A 19,285-nucleotide genomic window follows, 5' to 3' on the forward strand; every position below is an offset into this window, starting at 1 on the left:
GGTCGTCATCTCGCGAGAAAGGCTTGGAGGGGAGGGTGTTGAAGACGAAGAGAGGGAGGAGTCCCGACCGCCTCCGCCTCCTGTTGGGGGTGGGGGCGGGAGGGGACTGTTGCTGATCTCTGGATGTTCTGGGCAGTCTGAGAAGGAGAGTATGAGGCGAGCTCTGGCCCGGGTGCGGCCGGGCTTCGGAGGCGAAGGCAGTGCCGCCGCCTCCGCCGCCACTATTTAACTCGCTGCGCCCGCGAGGGACGGCGCGTGGATGGTGCCGGTGTGGCTCGGGTGTTGATCCGCGGGTCCCCTCCTCCTCTTCCCCTCCCCCATTCGGGGGTCTCCCCTTGCACCCCGGCTTCAGCAGAGCCATGTCTCGGGGTGGCTGCTGCCCACACCTGTTGTGGGACGTGAGGAAAAGGTCTCTCGGGCTGGAGGACCCGTCCCGGCTGCGGAGCCGCTACCTGGGTGAGCGGGGGCCCCGGGGCGGAGGCGCTGAGGTCGCCGCCCAGAGGTGGGGGAGGGGGGCGCGCAGCGGGGGCTGTTGAAGGTAGGACAGCGCGTCGGCAAGGGACCCCGGAGACTTTAGGGTGTGGGCGGGACCCCGGGCCGGCTGACCTCGCGCCTGTATACTCCCACGCTCCAGACCCCTTTACATGCTGCCAGTCGCCGTCCTTGCTGAATTTTCCTGGGGGGGGGGGGGGCAGCCGGGCCTGGGACAGACGGAAATGTTGGGGTCTCCCCTGGCGTGGGACTCGGGTGGAAGCTTGCCCCAGCCTCGCGGAGCTGCCGCGTTGGAGTCAAAGTTGGCACTTTCGCTCTAATCCAGTGCGCTCTCCGCTCAGCCGAAAGACCTAAGTTTTTGTTGACCCCTCTTCCCCTCTGACTCTCCTGAGGACTTCAGCGTTGACTGCGACGCGTTGACCACCCTCAGGGACTTCGCTGTTCAGACTCCGCCGAAACTGTTTTGCGGCTTTGAGCCAAACTCGAAAAGTGATAGCTGGGCGCTCTTCCCCACCCCCGCGCGGTTTCCCGGTTCGACTCTGCAGTTCAGTTCGTTTTGACCGCTCTAAGGTGGTGTAGGGTTTCACGTTCCTATTCCCACCCCTGTAAAACACAATTGGCATTTACTGTTTCTTAGTTAAGCTTTCTAAAAACAACCTCCAGTAGTTGAGGGAACAGTCTTCCACTGTTTTTCGTGTTTGGATAATATGGTTTTGTGAGGATTCTGGGTCACGCCTGAGCTTAACTATAGGAAGACCAGTTTATTAAAAGTGGAAGAAGTATATTTAGTAAGGGTCTTTATTTTCTTGTGTACTCTTTGCATTAGAGTTTCTTTTTAAAAACAAAATAAAACAAAATTTTTTCCCTTCCAATTTATCACTTCCTAGGTAAAATTTTTTCTTGCTGTCATTTTGGTTTTAACTAAATAGGAAAAGAATGAAATCTCGTTACAGCCAGCAGTCCTCGTTTGTAAATTATTTAAGAGAAGTTAGCATGCATTTTTTATGCATCTTGTTTTTTAGTGCCTTAGACAACAATATGAGTATATTTTCCTTGTAAAAATTCAAACAGTTAAAAAAAAGTAAACATCACCGTAATCTCTCCCATTCCAATTTCACTCCTCCCCCCTTAGAGCTAATAGTGTTGTCTGTTTGATGAATATTCTTCCAGACCTTTTTCTTTGTATTCTTACAGCACACATATACATATAGCAATGTGTAGTTTTGTGTGAGTGACCTGCATAGGTAGTGTCATATTGTAAGCATTATTTTGCAGCTTGCATCTTGGAGATATTTCTTTGGTAGTAAAAAATAGATCCATTCAGTCTTTAAAACTATTGCATAGTATTTAAGAATATGAAGGTACCATAGTCAGCTGACCTTTGCTCTTTAAACGGACGTTGGCTTTTATGACTGCACTGCAATGAACTTCATACGTACCTTTTGTGCATTTGTTCTGGAATAGGTACTTGAAGTGATGATTAATTACTTTTAAACCTGAAGAGGGTGTTTTTTTAAAACCAGTGGCCTAAAAAGATGTGCAGTGTTTCTTCTAGAATTTGCTGAGGAAGAACCTAGTTTTAACTGAAACTTTATAATTTAGTTTTTTTAATCTCCATTATTTGGACAGTGTAAGTAAGTATGTATATTTAAGTTTCTATATGAACTTTTTCTTCTGGTTCAGTTGCTCAACTGTATTTATTATCCAGTTGATCAAAATGTAAGAAAATCACATTTTTTCTCTTCCTACTCTACTTCCCAGTGGAGGTGAGGGGAATTGAAAGGTAAGGTTTGACTAGTTTTAATATAAAATCTGAATTATGGAAGATTTTCAAATACATGCATATCTATATATACATGGGGTGTTCCTTATCATAATATTTTGTGGTGCTAATAACATGTACATTATAAGTAGGACAGACTTGGTATAGCTTTTGTTAAATGTGGGTTTCTAAGTATTTGAAATAGCTTGTAATGTAATTCCTTGGCCTTCACTCTTAGTAGACTTTCTTTACATCGTTGGTTTATGCATCTTTTCCACACTACAATGCTCAGCAGTCAGGAAACAGCAAAATGCAGTAATGGTGCCTGAATTAATGAAGTTTTAAAGTTACTTTTTGAAGTACTCCTTATAAAGCCTTCCTTTTAAAAGTCCAAAGACTGTCCATGTGTTTTGGGCGTAAAAATAGGTTCTGGTGTGTGTTTTTTAAGAATGTGAATATTTAAACATTTTAATTGTGTTTGTTTACTGTACTGTATATTAAATATTTTGCTAAATGTCATGTTTCCTTCTGATAATTACACTAAATAAAATTGGAATAAAATTGGAATATTTTTCTTGTAACATTCATCTCTTAAGTTATTTCACCATAGCATGTCTTTCCTATAGTAGTATACAAGCTATGTAATTGCATTTTATTTAAATTTGGTTAATTACCTCTTTTCTTTCCATCAAAGAAAATTCCAGCTCACAAAACATCCTTTTATTTTGTGGGAATGAGAATAAATGATTTGTCATGTGTTATTTAGGAGAAAAGAGTATGTACATACTTATAGCACCCAAGTTCACAAGAGTCACCTGAGGCAATAGAGTGTTGTTTTGATTTAGCATGGATTCAGAGGTGGTTAGGGATTCTAATCTAAGTTCCAGTGTAGAATTTTTAAAGAGTAATTTTATTGTCCAAAGTCAAAAACACCTGTATTTTTAAATAGTTTCAGTGTTTCTGAAGACACTGTATACTAGCTGTAGAGTAGTGCTTTGTAATTCTGTGATTGTTATAAGATTTTATATACATATATATAATATATATGTAGTGTATGTATATAGTTTTATAAACATAACATTGCATATAAAAGAAACTATAATTTCTATACATTTCCTTTGAGTCAGTTGATATATAGCAGATTTTCATGTTTCTTTCCTTATTTTTGCAAGACTTTGTACTATTTATTTTAAATTTCTTCTAAATTAAAAGAAAATAACTGGAAAAAAGTAATTTTGAGAAACTTCAAGGATATTTGTTTACTATAATGTATAAAGTACTTAATATAAATATAAAATGCCTAAATTCTGATTAGGCAGCCAGTGACAATTTTAAAACAATTTTTAGTAGACGTTGAAATCTCTCTTTGTAAGGGGTTTAGGAAGCCAGTGTCCTTTGAAAATATCATTAGAGTTAGTTTGTATTGAAATTGTAATTTTGCATTTAAATTATGCTTTAGCATATCCTGAATATGTTGCATTCTAAATTACCAGGTTCTTCATATATGCTTTAGTATATCCTGAATATGTTGCATTCTAAATTACCAGGTTCTTCATATGGTGTTGCCAAGTTACAATGTATTACATGAGATTCAGTTAGTTCTGACTTTTGCCTTCTTTGATAGCCACTGGGGAAAGTTGGTGAAATATTTGCCCACCAAAAGCATATTAGCGGTCATGACAACTGCAGACAATATGATAGCTCTACTGTGGATTTCATCCTTCCCTGGAAGAGAGGGTGAATTGAGTTGAAAGTGCTTAGAAGGAACAGGGGCTTCTGATAGCATAGAATTTATATTACAGCTATGTTTTACATCTGTGTTCTTCCGTGATCCACATCCAGTGTTCTTCCAAGTTTTGACCATGATCCACAATAAGAACACATTTACATGGTGACTCATGAGATACACAAAAGCAACAAAAATTATGAATTCTCCAAATGTATTCAGCTTTACTAGGCGAGATGCTTTCCATTTTTTGTTCTGTTCTGTAACATGTTAAAAAGGTAGGTGTTGACCTATCCAAATACCCACTGAGTTAAGGCTTGAGATTTGCAAAGCAGTTCTGGATGGTGTCTATTAGTTATTATTGTAATTGAGTGTTGTTGACTTTTAAATCATCATTTTTTGGATAAATAGCTACAGTGGGGTTGCTGGATTGTATATGTTTAACTGCCAAGCTGTTTTCTAAAATAATTGTACTGTACAGCATTCCCACCAACAGTGTATGAGAATTCTAGTTCTCTGTTTTCATCAGCATTTTGCATTGTGAGTCTTCATTATTTTAGCTTTTCTAGTAAGTGTGTGAGATATAATTGTGACTTTAATTTGCATTTCCCTACTAATTAATGATGTTGAGCATCTTTTCATGTGCTCATTTGCCATATGTGTACTTTGGTTAAGTATCTGTTCAAGCTTACCTTCTTAATATTGAATGTAGGAATTCTTTGTATATTCAGTATACAAGTTTTTAGATATATATTTTGCAAATATTTCTCCCAGTTTGTGTCTTTTCTTTTTCTTAACAGGATGAGAGATAGTTTATACATTTTGCATTCTATCTAAAAATCTTTACCTAATCAGAGGTTGAAGACCTGAAAGTTTTCTGTTTCTATTTCTTACATTTAGGTTTGTGAATAGTTTTGAGTTAATTTTTACTTAATCTGCAAGGTCAGGGTTCATTTCTTTGCATGTAAATCCAATTGATTCAACACCATTTGTAAAAAGACTGCCCTTTCCCCTTTGTTGAAAATATATATGTATGTATGTTGATTTCTGGATTCTGTTAGGTTCCATTGATTTAGGTGTCTGTCCTAACACCAGTACCTCATGTCTTCATACTAAGTGTTGAAATCTGCTAGTGTAATAAATGCTTAGAACTTGGTTCTTTTTTTTTTTCCTTTCCAAAATTGTTTTGGCTATTCTGGAGCCTTTGTATTTCCATATAAATTTTAGAATCAGCTGTCAATTTCTACAAAAAAGATTGCTGGGATTTTGATTGTTATTATGTTAAATCTATAAATTATTTCAGAGAGAACTGACCTCTTCATGATATTGAATCTTCCAATTCATGATATTGGTGTCCTTGTATTTAGGTATTCTTTAATTTCTCTCAGCAGTTTTGCAGTTTACACTGTACAGATCTTGAGAATATTTTGTTAGATATGTTCCTAAGTATTTCATGTTTTTAATGCTATTTTAGATGATACTGTATCTTATTTCAGTATGTAATTGTTCATTGCTGGTATAGAAATACAGCTTTTTTTTTTCTAATTGACTTTACATCCTGCAATCTTACTAAGGCCTTCATCAGTTATAGTAATTTTTTTTTTGTAGTTTCTTTGGGATTTTATGTAGATGACATGTCACTGCATATCTAAATAGTTTTATTTCTTCCTTTTTCACCTGTATGCCTTTTTTTTCCCCTTTTGCTTGATTGCACTGGCCAGGGTTCCAGTAGATTCTTGAATAAAAATAGTGACAGCAGACATCCTTGACTCAATATCTTAGGGGGAAGACATTGGATCCTTTGAGTATGATGCTGGCTATAGATTTCTTGTAGATGCCCTTTATCAGATTAGGGAAGTGCCAATCTATTTTTAGTTTACTGAGAATTTACCATGAATGGCTGTTGAATTTTGTCAGAGGCACTTTCTGCATCTGTTGAGATGATTATATGATTGTTTTCGCTTATTCATGTTTATTTACTTGTTGTTATGGTGTATTCACATATTGATTGCTTTTTAAATGTTGAAAAAAATTCAGTTCCTGAGCTAAATCCCACTTGGTCATGATAAATTATCCTTTATATATTACCGGTTTCGATTTTGTTAAGAATTTTATGTCTGCATTCATGAAGGATATTAGTCTATAGTTTTTTTTTTTTTTTTATTAACGGAAAGAAAAAAAAGAAATTAACACAACATTTAGAAATCATACCATTCTACATATGTACTCAGTAATTCTTAACATCATCACATAGATGCATGATCATTGTTTCTTAGTACATTTGCATCAGTTTAGAGGAACTAGCAACACAACAGAAAAAGATATAAAATGTTAATATAAAGAAAAGAAATAAAAGTAGTAGTAATAGTAAAAAACAACAACAACAAACAAACCAACAAGCAAACAAAAACAAAAAAAAAACCCTATAGCTCAGATGCAGCTTCATTCAGTATTTTAACATGATTACTTTACAATTAGGTATTATTGTGCTGTCCATTTTTGAGTTTTTGTATCTAGTCCTGTTGCACAATCTGTATCCCTTCAGCTTCAATTACCCATTGTCTTACCCTGTTTCTAACTCCTGCTGAACTCTGTTACCAATGACATATTTCAAGTTTATTCTCGAATGTCCGTTCACAACAGTGGGACCATACAGTATTTGTCCTTTAGTTTTTGGCTGGATTCACTCAGCATAATATTCTCTAGGTCCATCCATGTTATTACATGGTTCACAAGTTTATCTTGTCTTAAAGCTGCATAATATTCCATCGTATGTATATACCACAGTTTGTTTAGCCACTCTTCTGTTGATGGAGATTTTGGCTGTTTCCATCTCTTTGCAATTGTAAATAACGCTGCTATAAACATTGGTGTGCAAATGTCCGTTTGTGTCTTTGCCCTTAAGTCCTTTGAGTAGATACCTAGCAATGGTATTGCTGGGTCGTATGGCAATTCTATATTCAGCTTTTTGAGGAACCGCCAAACTGCCTTCCACAGTGGTTGCACCCTTTGACATTCCCACCAACAGTGAATAAGTGTGCCTCTTTCTCCGCATCCTCTCCAGCACTTGTCGTTTTCTGTTTTGTTGATAATGGCCATTCTGGTGGGTGTGAGATGATATCTCATTGTGGTTTTGATTTGCATTTCTCTAATGGCCAGGGACATTGAGCATCTCTTCATGTGCCTCTTGGCCATCCGTATTTCTTCTTCTGGTAGGTGTCTGTTTAAGTCTTTTTCCCATTTTGTAATTGGGTTGGCTGTCTTTTTGTTGTTGAGTTGAATAATCTCTTTATAAATTCTGGATACTAGACCCTTATCTGATATGTCATTTCCAAATATTGTCTCCCATTGTGTAGGCTGTCTTTCTACTTTCTTGATGAAGTTCTTTGATGCACAAAAGTGTTTAATTTTGAGAAGCTCCCATTTATTTATTTCCTTCTTCAGTGTTCTTGCTTTAGGTTTAAGGTCCATAAAACCACCTCCAGTTGTAAGATCCATAAGATATCTCCCAACATTTTCCTCTAACTGTTTTATGGTCTTAGACCTAATGTTTAGATCTTTGATCCATTTTGAGTTAACTTTTGTATAGGGTGTGAGAGATGGGTCTTCTTTCATTCTTTTGCATATGGATATCCAGTTCTCTAGGCACCATTTATTGAAGAGACTGTTCTGTCCCAGGTGAGTTGGCTTGACTGCCTTATCAAAGATCAAATGTCCATAGATGAGAGGGTCTATATCTGAGCACTCTATTCGATTCCATTGGTCGATATATCTATCTTTATGCCAATACCATGCTGTTTTGACCACTGTGGCTTCATAATATGCCTTAAAGTCAGGCAGCGCGAGACCTCCAGCTTCGTTTTTTTTCCTCAAGATGTTTTTAGCAATTCGGGGTACCCTGCCCTTCCAGATAAATTTGCTTATTGGTTTTTCTATTTCTGAAAAATATGTTGTTGGGATTTTGATTGGTATTGCATTGAATCTGTAAATCAATTTAGGTAGGATTGACATCTTAACTATATTTAGTCTTCCAATCCATGAACACGGTACGCCCTTCCATCTATTTAGGTCTTCTGTGATTTCTTTTAACAGTTTTTTGTAGTTTTCTTTATATAGGTTTTTTGTCTCTTTGGTTAAATTTATTCCTAGGTATTTTATTCTTTTAGTTGCGATTGTAAATGGGATTCGTTTCTTGATTTCTACCTCAGCTTGTTCATTACTAGTGTATAGAAAAGCTACAGATTTTTGAATGTTGATCTTGTAGCCTGCTACTTTGCTGTACTCATTTATTAGCTCTAGTAATTTTGTTGTGGATTTTTCTGGGTTTTCTACATATAGTATCATATCGTCTGCAAACAGTGATAGTTTTACTTCTTCCTTTCCAATTTTGATGCCTTGTATTTCTTTTTCTTGCCTAATTGCTCTGGCTAGAACCTCCAACACAATGTTGAATAATAGTGGTGATAGTGGACATCCTTGTCTTGTTCCTGATCTTAGGGGGAAAGTTTTCAATTTTTCCCCATTGAGGATGATATTAGCTGTGGGTTTTTCATATATTCCCTCTATCATTTTAAGGAAGTTCCCTTGTATTCCTATCTTTTGAAGTGTTTTCAGCAGGAAAGGATGTTGAATCTTGTCAAATGCCTTCTCTGCATCAATTGAGATGATCATGTGATTTTTCTGCTTTGATTTGTTGATATGGTGTATTACATTAATTGATTTTCTTATGTTGAACCATCCTTGCATACCTGGGATGAATCCTACTTGGTCATGATGTATAATTCTTTTAATGTGTTGTTGGATACGATTTGCTAGAATTTTATTGAGGATTTTTGCATCTGTATTCATTAGAGAGATTGGTCTGTAGTTTTCTTTTTTTGTAATATCTTTGCCTGGTTTTGGTATGAGGGTGATGTTGGCTTCATAGAATGAATTAGGTAGTTTTCCCTCCACTTCGATTATGTTGAAGAGTTTGAGGAGCGTAGGTACTAATTCTTTCTGGAATGTTTGATAGAATTCACATGTGAAGCCGTCTGGTCCTGGACTTTTCTTTTTAGGGAGGTTTTGAATAACTAATTCAATCTCTTTACTTGTGATTGGTTTGTTGAGGTCGTCTATTTCTTCTTGAGTCAAAGTTGGTTGTTCCTGTCTTTCCAGGAACCTGTCCATTTCTTCTAAATTGTTGTATTTATTAGCGTAAAGTTGTTCATAGTATCCTGTTATTACCTCCTTTATTTCTGTGAGGTCAGTAGTTATGTCTCCTCTTTCATTTCTAATCTTATTTATTTGCATCCTCTCTCTTCTTCTTTTTGTCAATCTTGCTAAGGGCCCATCAATCTTGTTGATTTTCTCATAGAACCAACTTCTGGTCTTATTGATTTTCTCTATTGTTTTCATGTTTTCAATTTCATTTATTTCTGCTCTAATCTTTGTTATTTCTTTCCTTTTGCTTGCTTTGGGATTAGTTTGCTGTTCTTTCTCCAGTTCTTCCAAGTGGACAGTTAATTCCTGCATTTTTGCCTTTTCTTCTTTTCTGATAAAGGCATTTAGGGCAATAAATTTCCCTCTTAGCACTGCCTTTGCTGCGTCCCATAAGTTTTGATATGTTGTGTCTTCATTTTCATTTGCCTCTAGGTATTTACTAATTTCTCTTGCAATTTCTTCTTTGACCCACTTGTTGTTTAAGAGTGTGTTGTTGAGCCTCCATGTATTTATGAATTTTCTGGCACTCCGCCTATTATTGATTTCCAACTTCATTCCTTTATGATCCGAGAAAGTGTTGTGTATGATTTCAATCTTTTTAAATTTGTTAAGACTTGCTTTGTGACCCAGCATATGGTCTATCTTTGAGAATGATCCATGAGCACTTGAAAAAAAGGTGTATCCTGCTGTTGTGGGATGTAATGTCCTATAAATGTCTGTTAAGTCAAGTTCATTTATAGTAGTATTCAGGTTCTCTATTTCTTTATTGATCCTCTGTGTAGATGTTCTGTCCATTGATGAGAGTGGTGAATTGAAGTCTCCAACTATTATGGTATATGTGTCTATTTCCCTTTTCAGTGTTTGCAGTGTATTCCTCACGTATTTTGGGGCATTCTGGTTCGGTGCGTAAATATTTATGATTGTTATGTCTTCTTGTTTAATTGTTCCTTTTATTAGTATATAGTGTCCTTCTTTGTCTCTTTTAACTGCTTTACATTTGAAGTCTAATTTGTTGGATATTAGTATAGCCACTCCTGCTCTTTTCTGGTTGTTGTTTGCATGAAATATCTTTTCCCAACCTTTCACTTTCAACCTATATTTATCTTTGGGTCTAAGATGTGTTTCCTGTAGACAGCATATAGAAGGATCCTGTTTTTTAATCCATTCTGCCAGTCTATGTCTTTTAATTGGGGAATTCAGTCCATTGACATTTAGAGTTATTACTGTTTGGATAATATTTTCCTCTACCATTTTGCCTTTTGTATTATATATATCATATCTGTCTTTCCTTCTTTCTACACTTTTCTCCATGTCTCTCTCTTCTGTCTTTTTGTATCTGACTCTAGTGCTTCCTTTAGTATTTCTTGCAAAGCTGGTCTCTTGGTCACAAATTCTCTTAGTGACTTTTTGTCTGAGAATGTTTTAATTTCTCCCTCATTTTTGAAGGACAATTTTGCTGGATATAGGAGTCTTGGTTGGCAGTTTTTCTCTTTTAGTAACTTAAATATATCATCCCACTGTCTTCTAGCTTCCATGGTTTCTGCTGAGAAATCTACACATAGTCTTATTGGGTTTCCCTTGTATGTGACGGATTGTTTTTCTCTCGCTGCCTTCAAGATCCTCTCTTTCTCTTTGACCTCTGACATTCTAACTAGTAAGTGTCTTGGGGAACGCCTATTTGTGTCTAATCTCTTTGGGGTGCGCTGCACTTCTTGGATCTGTAATTTTAGGTCTTTCATAAGAGTTGGGAAATTTTCAGTGATAATTTCTTCCATTAGTTTTTCTCCTCCTTTTCCCTTCTCTTCTCCTACTGGGATACCCACTACACGTATATTTGTACGTTTCACATTGTCCTTGAGTTCCCTGATACCTTGTTCAAATTTTTCCATTCTTTTCCGGATAGTTTCTGTTTCTTTTTGGAGTTCAGATGTTTCATCCTCCAAATCACTAATTCTATCTTCTGTTTCTTTAAATCTGTCATTGTAGGTATCCATTGTTTTTTCCATCTTTTCTACTTTATCTTTCACTTCCATAAGTTCTGTGATTTGTTTTTTCAGTTTTTCTATTTCTTCTTTATGTTCAGCCCATGTCTTCTTCATGTCCTCCCTCAATTTATCGATTTCGTTTTTGAAGAGGTTTTCCATTTCTGTTCGTATATTCAGCATTAGTTGTTTCAGCTCCTGTATCTCATTTGAACTATTGGTTTCTTCGTTTGACTGGGCCATATGTTCAATTTTCTGAGCGTGATCCGTTATCTTCTGCTGGCGTCTGGGCATTTAGTCAGATTTCCCCGGGTGTTCGACCCCACAGGTTGAAAGATTTTTCTGCGCAGTCTCTCGGTTCTGTTCTTTCTATCCTGCCCAGTAGGTGGCGCACGTGGCACACGCCTGTCTGTGGGTTCCACCAGCGAAAGTTGCTGTGGGTCCCTCAACTCTGGAAAACTCTCGCCGTAGGGGAGGTTCGGCAACCGAAGCGTCTTGAAAGAATGCCAGCCGGCCCGGGGTTCCAAACGCGGGGAGGGTCGCCGGCTGTCGCAGCACAGGAGAGCGTCCGGCCAAATTAGCTAGTCGGCCCGGGGCACCAAGCGTGGCGGGAGGGCGCCAGCTGTCGCAGCCCGGGAGAGTGCACTGTTCCCAGCCGACGGGGGAGTCACGTGTTTGGAAGGGATCCCCCGATCACTGTTCTCCGCAGTCTGGGGATTTCCGACCCAACTATCTCAGTTGTTCCGGGGGGCCTCGTGTGGTGGGGGCACCAGCCGCCGCGGCCTAAGGGGACCGCCTGTCCAATTCTACCAGCTGGCCTGGGAAGGTGGAAGGGAGGGACTCCGGTCGCTTGCCGTCCCACCCAGGAAAGCCCGTGCCCCTTGGTGATCTCACCGAAGCTGGTTCTCCCAGATAGTTAGCCGTTCCAGGATGGGGTACGCTGTCCCTTTAATCTCCCTCGTGGCTCCGGGAGCTGCTCTGTATTATCTCCACTCCCCCAGTAGTTGTTCTGGAGGAGGAAAGGTGAGGGCGGCAAGGCTGTCGAGGCTGGTGGCGGAGGAGCACGGTGAAGGCGGGGGAAGAGGGCACCGTGTTGGTTGGAGAGCAGCCGGAGCAGGAGGGGGAGGAGGGGGGTAGGGAGGTCGGGCGGCTCGGCTGCTGCGGGGCGCGTGCGCCGCGCGGCGGGCCGGCGGAGAAAGAGAGGGGGTAGGGAGGTCGGGCGGCTCGGCTGCTGCGGGGCGCGTGCGCCGCGCGGCGGGCCGGCGGAGAAAGAGAGGGGGTAGGGAGGTCGGGCGGCTCGGCTGCTGCGGGGCGCGTGCGCCGCGCGGCGGGCCGGCGGAGAAAGAGTAGTCTATAGTTTTCTGATACTATTTTTGTCTCATTTTGGTATCAGGTAATGCTGACTTCACAGAATGAGTTGAAGCTGTTCTCTTATTTTTCTGGAAGAGTTCATAGAATTGAAATTACTTTTTTTTTCCTTAAGGATTCAATGGATTTCATAACTGAAGCCACCTGTGCTTGGAATTGCCTTAATGGGACTTTTTTTTAATTATAATTTTAACACTTTTTGAGATAATTGTAGGTTTGTGTGCAGTTGAAAGAAATAATACAAAGAAAACCCAGTTTTCCCTATTGCTAACGTTTTATGTAACTGTTAAAATCAGCCAATTGATATAGATGCAATCCATGGGTCTTATTCAGGTTTCAGCAGTTTTGTATGCATTCATTTGCCTGTGTATGTTTAGTTCCATGCAGTTTTAACACATGTAAGTTAGTGTTACTGCTACCACATTCAAGCTACAGAACAGTTCCATTATAAGAATCCTTCCTGATACCTCATATAGCCATAGCAACCTCTTTCCCTCCCCACCTCTAACCTCTTGCATCCACTATCCTGTTCTCCGTGTCTCTTATTTTGTCATTTCAAGAATGTTATATAAGTGGAATCATGGAGTATGGAACCTCTTGAGATTGACTCCTTTTTTTCATTCAGCATAATTTCCTTGAGATCCATCCAAGTCTTGTGTATCCATAGTTCATTCCTTTTTATTAGTGAGTGTTAGCCCATGGTCTGGATATAATACTGTTTAACCATTCACCTGTTGATGAACTTTTGGGTTGTTGTCAGTTTGGGATTCTTACAAATAAGGCTGTTATGAATATTTGTGTAAAGTTTTTGTAGGAATATAAGTTTTCATTTTTCTGGAATGATACCTGCGAGTGCAGTTACTGGGTCATATGGTAAGCACATTATTTAGTTTTGTACAGAATTGCCATATTATTTTTCAGTGTGACTGTACTATTTTATGTTACCATCATCTGTGTATGAGAAATCTACTTTCTTTGCATCCTTACTAGCATTTGACATTATCACAATGTTTTCTTTTGGCATTCTGCTAGGTATACATAGTGATATCTTGTTGTATTTTTTTTCCCAAAGAAATTCTTTAATAATTTTGCTTTTCAGAAACATTTTAATACAGTTTTGCTACCTTGAATCTTGAAACAGAATGGATTTTAAGGTTTTCTTTTAAATGACAGAGCAAAAATTATTTTGTTTTTTTGCTAAAATATGGAATTTTTTTCTTTTTTGTGTAATACACCTTGCCACTGTCAAATGTCTTTGAGTTTGACTCTGTTGTTCTCAATGATTATTTGTAAATTAAAGAAATAGTACAGTGGGTTCACATATCCCAAATTAATATTGGAGGTCCTAAAGCATTTCTCTATCTTTTCTTTTTATTTGGCTTAATTGATGAAGAAATTAACCTGATGTTCAATTCACATTGTGCTTTGTACATGCAAGATATGCCACACTATTTGTCTTAATTATATTTCTCTTATAAAAATGAGCCTAATGTCTTACTGTCTCTTGTCAACATAGATAAATCAGATGCTTGTCATTTTCACATTACTACACTTAAGTTCTTTTTAAGCTAAGCATTATATTAAGACAATCCATTATTTAATACAGATTTTATTAGAAAAGTTGTTGGTTTACAGGAAAATCATGCAGAAAGAAGTCATGTTGCAATAGTGTGGTACCTTTGTTACAATTGATGAAAAATCTTATTATAATTCTCTTTTTATTCATAGTTTATAGTTTACATTAGGATTCACTGTATTGTATAGTTCTACAGATTAAAAATGTTTTATATCCTAGTAACTAATGTGTAGAGCTTAAAATTGCCCCTTTAACCACAGTCCCATATGTAATTCATTGAATTAATTATGTTTGTAATGTTGTGCTACCATCACCACCTGTGCCAATTTGAATCTGTGGTGGACCCCAGAAAAGCCATGTCCTTTAATCCTCATTCAGTATTGCTGGGTGGGAACATTTTGATTGTTCCCATGGAGATGGGACCCACCCAATTGTGGGTGGTAACTTTAGATTAAATTTCCATGGAGGTGTGTCTTCAGCCATTGAAGGTGGAGTTGCTTACTGGAATCCTTTAAAAGAGGAAACATGTTGGAGATTCCCTTTCTGTAGAGACACAAAAAACCAGCAGACACCACCATGTTCACGTGTGCACTTGAGAAACGTTGAACGTCATCAGCTTTCTTGAACCAAGGTATCTTTCCCAGGATGCCTTAAATTGGACATTTCTATAGACTTGTTTTAATTGTGACATTTTCTTAGCCTTAGAACTGTTAAACTAGCAACTTATTAAATTCCCCTTTTTAAAAGCCATTCCGTTTCTGGCATATTGCATTCTGGCAGCTAGCAAACAAGAACACCACCATTACCAAAACCTTTCCATTACCCCAAGCACAAATTCTGTACCAGTTAAACATTGACTCCTGATTTCCTTACTCCATCCACCCTGGCACCAGGTGTTTTAGTTTCTGACTCAGTAAATTTGCTTACTCTAATTCGTATCAGTGAGATCATGCAATATTTGTCCTTTCGTATCTGGCTTATTTCACTCAACATGATGTTATCCATGTTGTTGCATGTATCAGGAATTCATTCCTTATGGCTAAATAATATTCCACTGTATGTTTATACCACATTTTGTTTATCCATTTATAAGTTGATGGATACTTGGGTTGTTTTCATCTTTTGGCAATTGTGAGTAATGCCTCTATGAGCATTGGTGTGCAAGTATCTCTTTGGGTTCCTGTTCTCAGGTCTTTTGGATATGTCAAGATTGCCGGGTCATATGGTAATTTTGTACTTAACTTTCTGAGGAACTGCCAAATTATCTTCCACTGTGGTTGTACCATTTTCTATTCCCACCAGCAATGAATGAATGTTCCTGTTTTTCCACATCTTTTCCAGCACTTGTTATTACTATTTTTTAAATATAGACCTTCTAGTGGGTGTGAAATGTTTTCTCATTGTGGTTTTGATTTGTAGTTCCCTAATGGATAATGATATTAGCACCTTTTCATGTGCATTTTGACCATTTGCTTATTTTCTTTTGGGGAAACATTTATTCAAGTCTTAAACATGTTTTCTAATTGGATTGTCCATTTTTTTGTTGTTGAGTTATGGGATTTCTTTTTATATTCTGATTATTAACACTTTATCCCAGTTATGCAATTTCCGAATACTTTCTCCCATTCTGTAGATTGTCTTTTTACTTTCATGAGGAAATTCTTTGGACAAAAGTTTTTAACTTGGATGAAGCCCTAGGAATCTACTTTATTTTGTTGCTTGTGGTTTTGGTGTAGAGTTTAAGAAACTATTGCCTGAAAGTCCTGAAGGGGCTTTACTATGTTTTCTTTTGGAATTTTATAGACCTTTTTCTTATAATTAGGTCTTTGATCCTGTAAAAAGGTCTTTGATCTTTTGAGTTGACTTTTTTATATTGTGTGAGGTAGGGATCCACCTGCATTCTTTTGTATTTGGACATTTTGCCAGCACCATTTCTTGAAGGGACTGTTCTTTCACAATTGATAAGACTTGGCACCCTTGTCAAAAATAAGTTTGTCAAAAACATGAGAGTTGGTTTCTGAACTCTGTTAGATTCCACTGGTGTCTGTGTCTGTTCTTGTGCTAATACCATGCTGTTTTGATACTGTGATTTGTAATAAGTTCTAAAATCAAGAAGTGTGAGTCCTCCAATTTCATTCTTCTTTTTCAAGAAGGCTTTGACTGTTTGGGGTCCTGCATCCTTCCATATGAATTTGATGATTGGCTTTTCCATTTCTGCAAAGAAGACTGTTGGAATTTTGATTGAGACTGCATTTAATCTCCAAATAGCTTTGACTAAAATTTGTATCTTATCAATATTTAGTCTTCCAGTCTATGAGCATGAAATATCTTTCCATTTATTTATGTCTTCTTTGATTTATGTCAGCAGTGTTTGTAGTTTTTTGTATACAAGTCCTATATATCCTTGATTAGATTTATTCCTAGATGTTTGATTTTTGTAGTTGCTGTTGTAGATGGATTTTTTTCCTCTTGATTTTCCTCTTCAGATCATTCATTACTACTATGTAGAAACACTGCTGATTTTTGCATATTATTCTTAGTGTAGCTTCCCAGCTCCTTTTGGTTACTATTCACATAATATAATTATTCCATCCTTTCACTTTCATGCTAGTTTTTTTCATTGAATGTATGGTGTGTTTCTTGGATATAGCATAAGGTTGCCTCATGCTTTTTATCCATTCTAACAATCTCTACCTTTTAAACTGGAGAGTTTGAACTATTTACGTAAAGTAACTTAGTGATAATGCAAGACTTTCTTCTGCCAGTTTACTGTTTGGTCTTTACAAGTCTTATACCTTTTTTGTCTTTCAGTTCTTCTGTTAATGCTTGCTTTCATATTTATTTAGTTTTTTGTATTGTACCTTTTGAGTCCTTTCTCATTTCTTTCTGCATATAGCTTTCATATATTTGTGGTTACCCTGGAGCTAAAATTTAACATCCAAAAAAATCTAACAGTCACAGTTTATTTGGTACCAACTTAACTCAATAGCATATACGAACTATTTCCTGTACCTCTCCATTCTCTCATCTTTTTGTTATACTTGTTATGAATAATGTCTTTATACATTACATGTCCAAAACCATAGGTCTGTTGTTATTTTTATGCATTTGCACTTTAGAAGCTGTAAGAGGTAAAAAGTGGCATTACATACCAAAAAATACAATAGAATAGCATTGACAGTTATAATTACTTGTATTTGTTTGCTATATTTACTGGAGGTCTTTATTTCTTTATCCTGCTTTGATCCACTGTCTTTATTTTCAATCTGAAGAACTCTAACATTACTTGTAGGCAGATTTATTGATGACCAGTTTCCTCAGTTTTTGTTTATCTAGGAATGTCTTTATTGTTTCCCTCATTTTGAAAGACATTCTTGCTGGGTACAAAATTCTTGGTTGACAGCTGTTTTATTTTAATACTTTAAATTTCTCATCCCAATGCCTTCTTGCCCTCTTGATATCTAATGAGAAATTGGCACTTAGTTTTATTGTAAATAACACAGTGCTTTTCTCTTTCAGCTTTCAGAACTCCTTTCTTGTCCTTGGCATTTGATAGTTTGACTAACATATGCCTGGGTGTGGGTCTCTTCTAAACTGTTGGTAGTTTGTTTTTTTTCCTTGACTGTACATTTTTATGTGTTTTGTTAAATTTGGGAATGTTTATACAATTAATTTTTTGAATATTCCCTCTGTGCCTTTTCACTTCTCTTTCTAAGTTTCCCATAATTCATATATTGAAATGCTTGAGATGTCCCCTGGTCTCTTAACTTCTGTTCACTTTTTTTAAATTTTTTCTTCTTTGTGCTCCTCAGCCGGAATCATTCAGTTGTCTTGTCTTTGAGTTTACTGCTTCTCTCTTCTGCCAGCCTCAGTTTGCTCTAGGGAACTTTTCTTTTCAGTTATTTTGGTCTTCAACTCCAGTATTTTCAAACTGTGTTTGAAATCTCTCAGCCACTGAGACTATTTCATTTCATTTCTTTTCCCCCTTTTGATCAAGAAGTCTTTCTTAATCCCCTTATGCCAAGCCAGGCTCATCCCCAACAGTCAGGTCCCATGTTACCAGGGAGATTTAAATCCTTCGGATTCATGTCTCACCTGTGGGGGAGTTCACCTGCATAGTTGGTTTAGAAAGAAAGACTACATCTGAGTGACAAAAGTATTTCTGAGGGTGATTCTTAGGCATAATTATAAGTAGTCTTAGTTTCTCCTTTGCAGAAGTAAGTTTTGTAAGAGCAGGCCCTAAGATTGAAGGCTTGGCTTATTAAATCGGTGGTCCTCGATGCTTGAAAGAATATCAGGAATTCCCTAGATGGGGAAGTTAATATTTCCACTTTTTCCCCCAGTCCCTTAATGGGATTTTGCAAATACTTTTTTGTCTTCTGCCCATATTACTCTGGAATGTATTAGGCATCACACTAACTTGTGCAAACCAACAAGCCCTCACTCTCTATTCAAGGTTCTTTGTAATTATGGTGTTCAAATAAACTGAGCATACAAGTTAAGTTAGATAGTGTGCTACAGAAAATGTAAATTTTGCACCAAATAAACATCTTTTCCTTTGGTCTTACTCAGAAGTTTGAAGTTTTAAAATACAGTCAATATCGTCCTTTACCCTGTATTCTGATTTACTTTAGTCCTAATGAGATCAACTTCATTCATATTTTTAATAGAAGTCTGGCTTTTTCAGCTTTTTAAACAGTTGCTGTATGGGGTAATGCTAACTTTCAGAGCTGGAGAACTCTAGCTCTGAGTCTCAGGTTTCACACAGATACCCCAAGTTCCAGGGAATGAACAGGTTATACATAAAGAGCTCAGTATCTCAGAATTTAGAAATAATAATTACAACTGAAGAATAATGTGATTGCTATAAGAGCTTACATCTGGACCCTTTATAATAGCCTTTCCTTGATGACCTGTGCTCTTGAATTCAATTCTCAGAGTTTGCACATTATAGTCAGTCCATATTAGTGAGATATTGTAATATCTTTTTGTTTCTAGCTTATTTTACTCAGCATATTGTCCTTGAGTTTCATTCATTTGGTTACATGCCTCACAACTTCATTCCTTCTTGCAGCTGCTTAGTATTTCCATTGTATGCCTCACAACTTCATTCCTTCTTGCACCTGCTTAGTATTTCCATTGTATGCTGTGCTGGTTTGAAACTGTTATGGACCTAG

At 37.4% G+C, this 19,285-nt stretch overlaps 1 protein-coding gene across 6 annotated transcripts in view; it reads left to right on the forward strand.

The window, feature by feature from the left end:
* The first annotated feature begins 47 nt into the window (after positions 1-47).
* Positions 48-19,285, forward strand: part of DCAF6 (DDB1 and CUL4 associated factor 6) — a 215,136-nt gene continuing 195,898 nt past the window's right edge. For 2 of the 6 annotated variants that reach the window (XM_077156887.1, XM_077156888.1), the window contains exon 1: positions 50-456. In XM_077156887.1, coding sequence (XP_077013002.1) covers positions 360-456 — 97 coding nt within the window. In that variant the 5' untranslated portion in view covers positions 50-359. Of the gene's footprint in view, positions 457-19,285 lie in introns of all 6 variants that reach the window. The other 4 variants (XM_077156886.1, XM_077156890.1, XM_077156889.1 and 1 more) reach the window with 4 other exon arrangements.

Source organism: Tamandua tetradactyla, chromosome 4 (genome assembly GCF_023851605.1).
Source record: "Tamandua tetradactyla isolate mTamTet1 chromosome 4, mTamTet1.pri, whole genome shotgun sequence".
In the NCBI taxonomy this organism is placed as follows: domain Eukaryota; kingdom Metazoa; phylum Chordata; class Mammalia; order Pilosa; family Myrmecophagidae; genus Tamandua; species Tamandua tetradactyla.